Raw genomic sequence first — 14,649 nt, 5'->3', positions numbered from 1 at the left:
TATATATATGTATGTATATATTTATTCACTCATTTATATTTATTTATTCATTTATATATATATTTATTTATTCATTTTATATAAGTATATAGGAGTCTCCGGATGGTACAAACAGTTAAACGCTTGACTATTAGCTGAAAGGCTGGCTGCTGGAACCCACCCAGAGGCACCCTGGTAGACAGGCCTGGCAGTCTGCTTCCTAAAGGTCACAGCCTTGAAAACCCTACCTATGGAGCAGTTCTGCTCTGCACATACGGGGTCACCATGAGTCAGCACCAACTCGGCAGCAGCTAACAGCAACACATATGTGTGTGTATATATGAGTGTGTATGTGTGTGTGTGTGTGTGTGTGTGTGTAAGTTCTAGCATTTTCCTCCTCTATGGGACGCCATTTGTCTTCTGCTTTAGAGATGGTGTTGTAGGTTCTGGTAAGAAGCCAACAGAATTAACTCAATTTTTACTTTACTTTGGTATTACCTTTAATTCAGTGTAACTCTGTGGGAAGGCTCCTGGTCAAAGCAATAACCGCATTACATGGTAAAATAATACTGCTATCATAATTGACCCTTACTGTGGACCAGGCAGTGTGCCAGGCAGTGTGGTACTGGCATATATAAGTATATATCTCAATATATATTTCCTCTAGTCCTCACAACAATCTTACACAGTAGTAATTCCTTTTATCTTCATTTCACAAGATGAGGGCCTACAATTACAATGATTACTCCTGTGTCACTCTGTAATTAGCGTAGGTAAGCATGTAGGTGAGGCAAGCATATGTATTTCAACGTCATGGTTTTGGCAAATGTAATGAATGAATGAGATTTGAACAATAATGAATGAGTTTTGGCAAACTTTATATTTTTCTCATTTGCTAAATCAGCTTCAATATGAATAGCAGAAAATCATATATTCTAGGATTATTAGTAAATGATTTCACCTTATTCATCTTACTGCCAATTATTAAAGACGGTAGACAACTATGCTGTCTTTTAAGTTCATTTTGCATAAATTATTTGTCTAGGTCAGCTGAGTAATTAACCTTGGCCTCGCTATCCAATTAGAAAAGATGTCTGGGAAGGTAACTGCTGTGGTCTAACAGTGCAGTTTGCTTTGATGGCATGTCAATCTTAGACACCAGGATACGGAAAAGGCATAGAAAAGAATAATAAACACACTCTGAAAATGTGACTATAACACAGCACGTTTCTATCACATAGTAAAAACACAGCCATTAATACAAAGTGGCATCCCTGCTTCTTGCCATATGAGAACACTTGGCTAGTCATGGTTTAGAATGTTTTTCTTGTGGTCTGTTTGTATGATAATCCTCACTATATTTAGAGATCGAGGTGTTTGGGAACACTCTAATGTTCATCCGGTTGCCACTGAGTCAATTCCAACTCATAGCAACCCTGTAGGACAGAGTAGAACCGCCCCATAGGGTTTCCAAAGCTGGAATCTTTATGGAAGCAGACTGCCACATCTTTCTCTTATGGAGCTGCTGGTGGGTTCGAATCACCAATCTTTTGGTTAGCAGCCAAACGCTTAAGCACTGCACCACCAGGGCTCCTTCTAATGTTAAAAGTAGACCTGAAATCAGTGTAACGTAAGGCAACTTAAGAATTCAGACCCTGGAGCCGTCTTCCTGGGCTGAATCTCTTCTGCACCATTTACTAACTGTATATATTTGACAAATTACCTAAACCTCGGAGCCTCAGGTTCCCCTGCAGTGGATAATGTGGTACCTAACTTGAGAGAGAATATACATAAAAGATTTAGAACAAACACCAGCAGGCCTGCCAAGCTCTCAGTGTTGCTAGCTGTTACTATTTACCCATCCTTGAGCCCTGGTGGCACAGTGGTTAAGTGTGCAGCTGCTAACCAAAAGGCTGGCAGTTCCAATCCACCAGCTACTCCTTGGAAACCCTATGGGGCAGTTCTACTCTGTCCTACAGGGTCGCTAAGAGTTGCAATCGACTTGAAGGCAATGGCTTTGGTTTTTTTCTTTTTTTCTTTTTGGTGATCCATCTCAGCACTTTCTTACCATCCTTTGAGCTTTTTTATGTTTGATTTTAGAGATGATCAGAAGAGTATCTGCTATTCTTGGGTGACAGTGGTGGCCTGTACCGTCTTGGAAAAGCCATTCATATATACCTCTCCCCAACTCCACATTCAGTGATGCCATGTGGGCGGCATGACATCGTCCATGCTGGGAGCATACACAGACAGAAACTGGCAAACACTACGAATCCGGGCTTGTCTTTTCTCAGAGAGCTGGATACTAAACATTTACCATCACACCATTGGGTACAGTAGTGTTCAAGGTAGAAGGACTGTACTGAAAAGTGGGACGCGTACTGATAGCTATCCTGCTACTACACGCTGTGCACTTTGCCCCCTTCTAGGTTTAAACATACCTAATCAACTGACATCTCAAATCTAATTAACAAAATATTGGTTAAAATATATTCAATACGATGTTTGTCAATATCAGTAATGACATCATTAATAAAATTTATTCTAAGTAAACTCTAAAATCAAAACCACATTCCACACAGGCATGGAACGTAACGAATAAGAGACCTTGTGGTATTTACTTAGTAGTAAAAGAAGTACTAATTAAAGACTCATTAACAACCTGCATTATGTAGATGACACAACCTTGCTTGCTGGAAGTGAAGAGGACTTGAAGCACTTACTGATGAAGATCAAAGCCCGTAGCCTTCAGTAGGGACTACACCTCAACACAAAGAAAACAAAAATCCTCACAACTGGACCAATAAGCAACATCCTGATAAACAGAGAAAAGACTGAAGTTGTCAAGGATTTCATTTTACTTGGATCCACAATCAACACCCATGGAAGCAGCAGTCAAGAAATCAAACGACACATTGCATCAGGCAAATCTACTGCAAAAGACCTCTTCAAAGTGTTGAAAAGCAAAGATGTCACCCTGAAGACTAATGTGTGCCTGATCCAAGCCATTATGTTTTCATTCACCTCATATGCATGCGAAAACTGGACAATGAGTAAGGAAGACCGAAGAAGAATTGATGTCTTTGAATTATGGTGTTGGCGAAGAATACTGAATATACCATGGGCTGCCAAAAGAAGGAACAAATCTGTCTTGAAAGAAGTGCAGCCAGAGTGCTCCTTAGAAGCAAGGATAGTGAGACTATATCTCATACACTTTGGACATGTTGTCAGAAGGGGATGGCAAGACTATGTCTCATATACTTTAGACATGTTGTCAGAAGGGATTGGTCCCTGAAGAAGGACATCATGCTTGGTGAAGTAGAGGGTCAGCGAAAAAGAGGAAGACTCTCAACAAGATGGACTGACACAGTGGCTGTAACAATGGACTCAGGCATGGCAACGGTTGTGAGGATGGTGCGGGACCAGACAGTGTTTTGTTCTGTTGTACATAGGGTCGCTACGAGTCGGAAGCGCTTCGACGGCACCTAACAACAACAACAACAAATTACCATTTGACTACTGCTACCACCGCAAGTATTCACAGGCATTTCTGCAAATTATCCTTAAAGATGGAAATCAGGCAAATGACTTTACATTTGCACCTCGGAGAAGAGGCTGAAGATAGTACAGGGCTGAGTATAACCATGCAAAAGGGGCTCTGAAGTGGTAAATTCAAAGATTCTCACCAAAATTAATTTTATCTCCCATTAGATGAAGGACTGTAATTCATTTAAAAAGAATAGTTACAAAGAAAACAGGGAAACTGACAGCAAATGTGTTTAAGCAGCAGAAGATGGGAAATGCGTGTGTTTTTCAGAGGCGGTCTCGTAATTAATGTTTGTTTTGTGTGTTGAATGAAACACTGTGATGCCGCTGTGAACAACCAAGAGCAGAAAGTACAACACAAAGTTTATCAGTGGGCTTGAAGGCAGAAAATGTTCTGCATCAGACCAACACGCTGAAGCAATTACTAGACAAGAATAAAAAACAAAGGACTGTAAATGATATTTCTATCGAACAGAATAAAGAGGAATGATATTAAAATTCCCAATCATAAGAGTTTCCCATTTTATTTTTTAAAGACTATGTTCTTGTGTGCCGCTGAGTCGATTCCAACTCACAGAGGCCCCATGTGACAGAGTCGAACCACCCCATAGGGTTTCCTAGGCTGTAATCTTTATGGAGGCAGATCACCAGGTCCTTCTCCCCCGGAACCGCTGGGTGGGTCCGAACTGCCTTTCGGTTAGCAGCCCAGCCCTTAACCATTGCTCCACCAGGGCTCCTTACATGGACTATAACCCGTTGCTGTCGAGTCCATTCTGACTCATAGCGACCCTAATGGGTATCCAACTGTAGTAGTACTTAGACTCCCATGGATTCATTTAAAAAAGGCAAAAAAGTCAATATTCACAATTTCTACTATGGGAAATTAAATTCTCTGTCACTTTTAAACTAAGAAAAATCTAAGCTCTCATTATGTTTATTTATGAGAGAGATACATAGATACTGAAAATACTTGAAGCAAAAAAGGTTTGACAACTGAACTAACTTGATGAGCTAAGAAACAAAGTCCCACGAGAGGACAGCATGGCGGTGCAAGTGGCGAGGATGGGCCCGTATTACATAGCACCGAAGGACTCGAAGAGTCAACCCTAGTCACCGGGCTTTCGTCCTCGTCATTGCTCCTAACCGTTTCCCAGCTGTTCCCATCAGCTATATGGTTGCTCCCATGGAATGTGGTCCTATTTCCCAAAAGCATTGTCTCTTATTGTTAAGGTGGTACCTCCCATCCATACAAAGGTAGTAAGAATTTCCCTAACTCCAGAATTCATGAAACACCATTAAAGTTTCATGCGAGCATATAGAGGAGCCCAGGTGGCACAGTGGGTAAGAGCTACAGCTGTTATAGCAGCTAGCTAAAGCTAGCTACAGCTGCTAGCCAAAAGGTCAGCAGTTTGAATCCACTCCTTGGAAATCCTACAGGGCGGTTCTGCTCTCTGTCCTATAGGGTCGCCATAGGGTCTCTATGAGTTAGAGTCGACTCAGTGGCAACAGGTTGGTTTTTGTTTCTTTGTTTAGAGTGCACAGAATACTAAACGATCAGTTCACTCAGGATATAACAATGCAAAACAGAGACTCCACACTCACCCACCGTAAAGTGAGACTTGAGAAAACAAACGGAGCCTCACTGTCTTCTTCAGTCAACAGAGAAGACTGTTGCAAGGATTAAACGAAGCAACACCTATAATGCGTCTGACAGCTCTGCAAAGTGGCTGTCTCACTTTTCCTCGCAAACAAAACTTTGCTGGTTGCTGTTAAAACGTGAGCTATTACCAACTTTTTGTGTAAAAATCCCAAATGCCATGCATGTGACAAACAATAAGGTTTTAGATAATATTTTCCTTATTTATTGGGGTTATTGCCATCAAGTCGATTCCAATTCATAGTGACCCTAACAAGACAGAGGAGAACTGCCCCACAGGGTTTCCAATGCTGTCATCTTTACGGAAGCAGACTGCCACATCTTTCTCCTGCAAAGTGGCTGGTGGGTCTGAACTGCTGACCTTTTGGTGAGCAGCTGAGCGCTTAACCACTGCGCCACCAGGGCTCCTTTCATCGGAGTAGGCGCCCTGAAATAGACACCTGATGCTCCGACGTGATGTCCTGCGTTAACTCATTTTTCTTTTTACATATTCACATCTTGAAATCAATGCAAAACATTAGGTGATTTTTTTTTTTTTCCAAGGCATTTCCAAAGTATATACAACCAAGAATCACTGTTTCTGGTTTATACGGACAATATAAATAAAACACAAAACAAAAAACCTTAAATTACTTTAAAAGATTTCAAAATTGAGTAGTAGAAAAAAGGTATTTTGCAAAAGTATTACTTACATTAGCACAGTGTAAGGCTAAAGCACAAAAGACTGCAAACATTTTGAAGTTGTTCTCATCCGTTTTAGAAAAGGCACTTCCGCTGATTTTGTTCACCATCTGGACAACACCTATCACGCTCCCTCGGCTGACGATGGGCATACACAAGATATTGCGGGTGGTATAGCCTGTGTACAAGTCCACTTCTCTGTGGGAGAATTAACAGACAAAACCAAACAGAAACAAAGGGGCAGAATATATCACACGTTCTATCATAAATCTCAGCTCAGTTTTGTTATTTATATTCCTCTATTTGGACATCATGATAAATGGAGAAAATACTGAACTTGTCAAGGATTTCATTTTACTTGGATCCACAATCAATGCCCATGGAAGCAGCCGTCAAGAAATCAAATGACGCATTGCATTGGGCAAATCTGCTGCAAAAGACCTCTTTAAAGTGTTAAAAAGCAAAGATGTCGCCTTGAAGACTAAGGTGCGCCTGATCCAAATCATGGTGTTTTCAATTTCCTCATATGCATGCGAAAGCTGGATAATGAATAAAGACTGAAGAAGAATTGATGTCTTTGAATTATGGTGTTGGCGAAGAACACTGACTACACCATGGACTGCCAAAAGAACAAACAAATCTGTCTTGGAAGAAGTACAGCCAGAATGCTCCTTAGAAGCGAGGATGTCGACATGCTGTTTCACGTACTTTGGACATGTTATCAGGAGGGACCAGTCCCTGGAGAAGGCCATCACGCTTGGTAACATAGAGGGTCAGCGAAACACAGGAAGACCCCAACTGAGATGGACTGACACAGTGGCTGCAACAGTGAGCTCAAACATAGCAAGGACTGTGAGGACAGTGCAGGACCAGGCAATGTTGTGTTCTGTTGTACACAGGGTTGCTATGCATTGGAACCGACTAGATGACACCCAATAACAACAACAACAGCGTGCCATTGAGTCGATTCTGACTCACAGTGACCCTATAGGACAGAGAAGAACTACCGCTTAGGGTTTCCTACGCTGTATTCTTTATGGAAGCAGATCACCAAGGCTTTCTCCCATGCAGAAGCTGGTTGGTTCAAACCACTGACCTTTCCATTACCAGCTGAGTACTTACCCACTGTACCACCAGGGCGCCTTATAGGCTTCTATTACAAATAACATACACGTAACTCTCAGTTACCAGGGACAATGTGACATCTGAAAGTGTTTTATTAAACCTTTTAAAAAACAGTTCAACTTGTCCCTCTGCTTTCAAGAGACGTTTCCTAGGAAAGTTTCTAAGAGACTTTCACCTTATCATTTGGTTTCAAGTATCTAGTATCACTAAGTAAATGCAGTCAAACAATGTGGATTCAGAGGGGAAATATAATAAATTTGTTAAAATAACATGTTCCTTTGAACTTGGTCATAATTTATGACAGAAGTAACTTGCTAAACCAATTTTAATGGAAGTTCCCACCTCAGTGGAGCCCTGGTGGCACAGTGGTTAAGAGCTACAGTGAGCTATGGCTGCTAACCAAAAGGTGCTCCTTGGAAACTCTATGGGGCAGTTCTACTCTGTCCTATAGGGTCTCTGTGAGTCGGAATCATACATCTATCATACACTTATGGCTTAGATACATCATTTTACAAATATCTGAATATACTGACTGCTGATAACAGACATGGTTCAAAGAACGCAGAATACAGCATGAGGGGAAAGAATGGACAGAGGTGGGAGGGTGCGGGATTGGGCTCCGTGGAAGAGGTGTCAGCTGGGTGAGACACTGCAGGAGAGAGGGGATTCTGACGGGGAGAGGCTGATGGACTCCCATTTCTTACCGGTTAAAGCGTGGGTCTGCGTAGGCATCTGGGATGTTAAGGACTTCCCCCGTTCTTGCTACTTGGCCAGCTATTCCTTTCTCAATGGAAAATCTGCATAGACAGAAAAGAGAGGAGCATGCTAATTAACACAGAGACATTTCATTACTACCAAATATCGAATGAAAAAGCACTGTTTTATTTTATATGCTTATATTAATTTTATATTTACAAATTCAAATCATCTTATTATTACAGAATATATAAAAGTAAAGTAGAAAACCATTATAGAGTTAATACTTCAGAATCTTGTTTCAAGATATAATTCACAATATATTAAAGAACACTGGATGACACACTGAAATCGAAAAATTTACTAGTGTTCTCTTGCACTGAGCAATAATATTCCTTTGCATTTGCCAAGTACCTTATAATACACAAGATTCTTCAATACGAATTTTCTTATTTAATGCTCAGTGAAGTATGAACTGAGGTTCATAATAAGTTTTTTGCCAACATTCTTGTAACATATTAGTGGCACAATAGAATCTACTACTCATGTCTACACCAGTATGCTTTCCACATATATAGAACCAAACCCACAAGCTATGTCTGAGCCCTGAGATACTATACACTACTTAGGTTTTTAAGGCAGCAACTATATAAAAATAATACCATATAAAACTTTGAGCATTTTTACTTCTCTAATTTGTTAAATTTAAAAATAATCAAAACATAACCATTACTTATTACATTGATCTGTTTTGATATTTAATATCAGTATTTTTCTGTTATAAAAAGTTTCATATTTATAAATTTTTTTTTTCATTATGCTATTATCAGCATACATGCACTCATTTGAAATTTAGTTAAGGAAGAAGTCTACAATTTTCAATGGCTCAAAAATAAGTTTGATAATATTAATATTTTCAACATTATAGGAAATAACTACTATTGAAATAAAGCTTCACACCTAAAGGGTTACCATGAAAATTCAAAATAGAATTGACACAAAAGAGAATTAACTGTTTCTTAAAACACCAAAAAGCAAACAAATAGTGCATAAAACCCTAGGTCATCGTCTAGCTGCTTTTCGGGGGCTTTGACCACCAGGGACCCGATGACGTAGACCTCCACGTGAAGAGTGCAGAATCCCTTCCATGCTTTATGCCTGCTGTACTTGGTCTGTGAGACTGGTGGCACACTGGTTAAAGTGATCGGCTGCTAACCCGAGGGTCGGCGGTTTGAAACCCCCAGCGGCTCCGCGGGAAAAAGATGTGGAAATCTGCTTCCATAGAGATTTACAGCTTTGGAAACCCTACAGGGTCGTTATGAGTCAGAATCAACTCCAAGGCAGTAGGTTTTGTACTTGGTCAGAGAAGGGTCTGAACAGTCCACTTTTATTCACACCCTCTGGTTTGCTATCTATGGTCACCTTCACCTGATGGGTGTCACTAAGAGTCATGCCCCATATGAATGGCCACCTGAACCAGTTAACCGAGAGTTACAGTCAAGCACGCCCCACAACTGCTTTCCCCGGTGCTTGCAAACAAGACTTTATGGTCTTCAAACTCAGCCACTACAGCAACACCAGGGAACACCCAAACCTTCAGCAAGAGAAATAACTTGAAGTGATTATATCCAAAGTCATTTACTGAGATCTAAAACCAACCAAACACAAGTAACAGAAATTAAAGAAAAATAAAAAATCTCTATAGTGCTGTAAGGTCAGAGTTACGTGATTAAGAATAGGGACTCCATCACCCTAACCCTACAGAACTGAACGTGCCAAGCAGCAGACAGCGGTGAGGCCAGGGCTGGGCCAGGCTCTGTGAGCTGTCTTACACGATTAGCAACTGGCTGCCCAAAAAACGGCAGTTCTTAATAAAGAAGAACATGTTTTGCTGGAATGTTGTAATTTCCAAAGTGCTTTAGAGCACTATGTGGAAAAGTAGCTAAAATAGATAAGGTAAAAGGAAGGCAAATGTATAAAAAATTTTCACTTTTGAGCATTAAGCTTGATTCTTGAACGTTCTGTGACGGTGCTCCCAGTAGGTTTTCAGACTGTGATATGACTGAGCCACCAGGTCTCCACCAAGGAAGCTCCAGTCGATTCATTTACGTGACAACAGCTGCCACTTAGAGAAGAAGAAGCCTTTAGTGTTAAGATGCGACGGAGTATGCTATATGAGCGATAAGTGACCCACTGGTCTGTTACAGAATAACGCGTGAGGTTCACCAGATCTACCAGATCCGTTTCCATGGGGGTCTGGTCTTTGAGACGGCCCCGCAGGCTGGGAGGGACGGGGCCAACCCTTGCAAACCTTCCCATGCTCCTGGACTTGGAACACCTGCACGCTCTAGCTGGCCTGTACCTTTACCTACCTGGGCGCACTAGTAAGTTTTTCCAACATGATTTCCAAAAGGACCGCCTCCGGAAGACGGCGTTTCCAGGAGTGACGCCACAGCTTCGGAGGCGCGGTTTCGCTGGCACTGCAATGTCATTCCCAGAAGCACTACCTTCAGGAGGCGGGTCCTGGTGGGAATGATACCACAGTGTGACAAGTATTGTCAGCGTCCCTGCAAACAGGCACAGAAACATGGGTGACAGAACACCTGCACATCAGTCATCAGAGCACCCTGGCAGTCTACTTCTAGTGCTACCTTATTTCTTTGGTCTTCTTGAAGATGGGTTTTCCTTCCTTTTCCTCGCCAATATCAAAAAGGTCTGAATATAACTCCTTGTTCTTATGGTCTACCTGGAAAAGGGCACAACGGTCGGCATTCACCAGGTTTTTTGCATATATCTGAAAGCAAACAATAAAACAAGAGTTAGCTGACGTGAGATTCAAAGAATTTACAATAAACTTTATCATGAAATAAGTATCAGTTTCAGCTACGTGCACTCTAATCGGGTGGGAAATTAGCCTTTATATATATATAAGTATAAAAGGTTCCTAGGTGGTGTAAATGGTTTGCCCTGGACTACTCTCCTAAAGGTCAGCGGTTCTGTGCAATATACAGACACCACTCAAAAGTGGACAGTGGCAGCACTGGAGTCTCTTTCTGGGACTTCCCTGAAGGACAACAGTGAAGGGAAATCCTTCCAGTGGGCAGAACTTCAAGCAGTGCATTTTGCTTAGAAGGAGAAATGGTTAAATGTGAGATTATATACTGATCCACGGGCTGTGGTCAATGGTTTTGCTGGATGGTCAGGGACTTGGAAGGAACATGATTGCAAAAGGGATGACAAGGAGGTATGGGGAAGAGGTATGTGGATACACCTGTCTGAATAGGCAAGAAAAGTAACAATATTTGGGTCTCATGTGAATGCTCTCCAAAGAATGACCCCAGCAGAGGAGGATTTTAATAATCAAGTGGGTAGGATGACCCATTTTGCAGTTATTAGTCAGCCTCTTTCCCCAACCGCTCCTGTCATTGCCCAATGGGCTCATGAACAAAGTGGCCATGGTGGCAGAGATGGAGGTTATGCATGGGCTCAGCAACATGGACTTCCACTCACCAAGGCCAACTTAGCTATAGCCACTTCCGAGTTCTCAATGTGCCAGCAGCAGAGACCAACACTGAGTCCCCGATATGGCACCATTGCTCAGGGTGATCAGCCAGCAATCTGGTGGCAGCTTGATAACATTGGACCGCTTCCATCATGAAGAGGGCAGTGTTTTGTTCTTACTGGGATAGACACTTACTTACTCTGGATACAGATTTGTCTTCCCTGCACACAATGCTTCTGTCAAAACTACCATCTGTGGACTTACAGAATGCCTTATCCACCATCATGGTATCTCACACAGCATTGCCTCAGATCAAGGGATTCACTTCACAACAAATGAAGTGTGGCAATGGGCCCATGCTCATGGAATTCACTGGTCTTACCATGTTCCCATCATCCTGAAGCAGCTGACTTGACAGAACAACGGGATGGCCTTTTAAAGGATCAATTACAGGACCAGCTAGATTATAATACCTTGCAGGGTGGGGCAATGTTCACCAGAAGGTTGTACATGCTCTAAGTCAACATCTAATATATGGTGCTTTTTCTCGTATAGCCAGGATTCACAGGTCCAGGAATCAAGGGGTAGAAATGGAAGTGGCACCACTCACTATCACCTTTAGTGATTCACTAGTAAAATTTCTGCTTACTGTCCCCATGACTCAATGCTCTGCCGGTCTAGAGTTCCAAAGAAAGGAATGTTTCCACCAGGAGACACAGCAATGATTCACTGAACTGGGAGTTAAGACTGCTGCCTGGCCACTCTGGGCTCCCTGTGCCTCTCAATCAACAGGCAAAGAAGAGAGTTACTGTACTGGCTTGTGTGACTGATCCTGATTGCCGAGGGAAAGTTGGACTGTTATTATACAATGGCAGTAAAGAAGAGTATGTCTGGAACACAGGAGATCTCTTAGGGAGTCTCTTAGTACTTCCATGCTCTATGATTAAAGTCAATGGAAAACTACAACAACCCAGTTCAGGCCTAGACCTTCAGGAGTGAAGGTTTGGGTCACTAACCAAATGAGGTGCTTTCTGAACACAAAGGGAATACAGAATGCATAGCGAAAGAAAGTAGTTATAAATACCAGCTACTATCACATGACCAGTTGCAGAAATGAGGAGTGTAACTGTTATGAGTATTTCTTCTTTATTTTGTTTTCTATCCTCATCATATAACATCAGATGTATTAACTTTACATCAAAGTATTTAAATAGTGCTAACTTAACACTGTAGTATTTTAAGTCACAGCACATCAAAGAAAAGTGTGAACATCACACAAGCACTTAGCATCCTCTTCTGAAGAAAGGGCTGGTGTGTTTTGGTTGTATGCAGTATAATTTTATCATGTTAGATGGAAGTATAACTTCGTTATTGTCTTTATTTGATTAACCATGGTTTCAGAAGATGTGTATGAGTGCCAGGTTGACAAGGGATGGACTTTAATGGTTAATTTTATGTGTCAGCTTGGCTAGGCTACAGTGCCCCATTGTTTGGTTAAACACTAGTGTTACTATAAAGGCATTTTGTTGATGTGATTGACATTTATAATCAGTTGGCTCTAAATAAAAGAGATTGCCCTTCATAATGTGTGTGGGCCTCTTCCAACCAGCTGAAGGCCTTAAGAGCAAAAACTGAGGTTTCAAAGAGGAAAAGGAATTTTACCTCAAAATTGTAACATAGATATCCTTCTGGAATTTCCAGCCCACCACCTGGCCTACTGATTTCAAACACAAGACTGTTGAAGTTTCTAGTCTGTTGCCTGACTTCCAGATTTCAGACTCAAGACTGAAAGAGTTTTCCAGCTTGTCATCTGACCTATGGATTGTAGATTTGCCAGACCCCATGATCAAGTGAGCCAATTACTTAAAATCAGCCAATCTCTCCCTCTTTCTTTCTATCTGCGTGTGTGTTCCCTTCTGGTTCTGTCTCTCTGGAGAACCCTAACTCATAAAGCTTATCTCCTGCACTAGACTATAAGCCCTATGAGAACACAGACTGTGAAGGTTTCTGCTGCTATCTAGTCCAGCTGATATCTAGTACAAAGAATATAACAGATACCCAAAAATATCATAGCAGAAGTGAATGAATGAACACCAGAAGGGATCGACACCAAAGAGAAATTAAAAAGAGAATCAGAGAGCAATCCTTTATAAGATACAAATCGTTTCCAGTTGATTTATACCAAATCTTAAAGGAACAAATTATTCATATGTTGTTTAAACTGTTTTAGTTTATAGAAAACAATGGAAATTTTCTCAACCCATTTTATAAGTGTAGCATAACCCCAATACCAATACTACCCATGGATAGAAAAAAAGGCAAACATTGATAAATCTTACTAATAAACATAGATGCAAAAGTTTAAAATAAGTATTAACAACCAATCAAGGGGTGGGTCATACAGTACAAATAAATAAGATTTACCCCAGGAATGTAAGTGTACTTCAATACGGAGCAATAAATGAATATGATTCCCTATTTGAATTGATTGAGGGAGGAAAGAGTTGTATTACTTTAATAATAGCTTACAAAAGTTAGACAATACTCAATACGCAATCAGATGTAAACTCATAGCACGTTAGGAACAGAAGAAACAGTTTTTAAGTTGATGAAAGGTGTCCCCTTGGAAACTACAACAAATCTAACTAGTAACAAAATGTGAGAAGCGTACATATCAATGAAAATACATCCACTCTCACCGCTTCCATTCAACATTGATCCAAGCCAAGACACTGCGACAACAAAAATAGTGCAAACGCCGAAAACAAGAACCACGATGGTCATTATATGAAATTATAAATGACTGCCTAACTCAAAAATCCAAGACTATAAACTAAAAACAACCGTTAACGACTAATATGGAAGACCATAGTCAATAAAGTCAACTAAGAGAGAGGAAAATAAAGAATGGAAAATCAGACGATGTTTTGGATGAGGAAGATACCACCTGCTGAAGGTATCAACTCTACTTAAGTTTTTCTACAAATTTAAGACAATTTCAATACAAATCCTATAAAGACTGATGGGTGTGAGAAACTGACAAAATTCTTCTAAAATCCATATGAAAGAAAAAACGCATGAAAATAGCCAAGTACACTGTCAAGCAGACAAAAGTAATGGGTGATGGGAGGTGATCAGGCCAACTAGGCATTAAAATATATTACAGCTTTAATGATAAGATGGGTATGGCCTTAACATGAGATTAGATTGGCAGATCTTTAGGAGAGTATACAAAGTTCAGAAACAGAAACAATACATGATAAAGTTAGCATTTCAAATCAACAGCGAAAGAATAAGTCGTTCAGTAAACAGTACTGGAACAACTGACCGACTTCCTGGCAGTAAATGTAATTAGATGGTTACTTCATACCTTACCATACAATAAATCCCAGATGAGTTAAGAACTTAAATAAAAACCATGAAACAACATGAAGAATAGAAGAAATTTTAAGCTAATAACAGA

The 14,649-nt window shown here is 40.7% G+C and overlaps 1 protein-coding gene across 1 annotated transcript in view; it reads right to left on the bottom strand.

Annotated features, from left to right (window-relative positions):
- PDE10A (phosphodiesterase 10A) overlaps positions 1-14,649 on the bottom strand; it is a gene marked incomplete at its 3' end in the record, with an annotated part of 329,742 nt that overhangs the window by 67,175 nt on the left and 247,918 nt on the right. Inside the window, exons 11-13 of the mRNA XM_023728251.1 lie at positions 10,336-10,478; positions 7,693-7,785; positions 5,875-6,061 (exon numbers count right to left, since the gene is read on the bottom strand). Coding sequence (XP_023584019.1) covers positions 5,875-6,061; positions 7,693-7,785; positions 10,336-10,478 — 423 coding nt within the window. The remainder of the gene's footprint in view (positions 1-5,874; positions 6,062-7,692; positions 7,786-10,335; positions 10,479-14,649) is intronic.

This window comes from Trichechus manatus, unplaced genomic scaffold (genome assembly GCF_000243295.1).
Source record: "Trichechus manatus latirostris isolate Lorelei unplaced genomic scaffold, TriManLat1.0 scaffold00002, whole genome shotgun sequence".
Classification (NCBI taxonomy): domain Eukaryota; kingdom Metazoa; phylum Chordata; class Mammalia; order Sirenia; family Trichechidae; genus Trichechus; species Trichechus manatus.
Note: the sequence above shows the minus strand (reverse complement) of the source record. Positions and strands in the feature narration are given on the sequence as shown.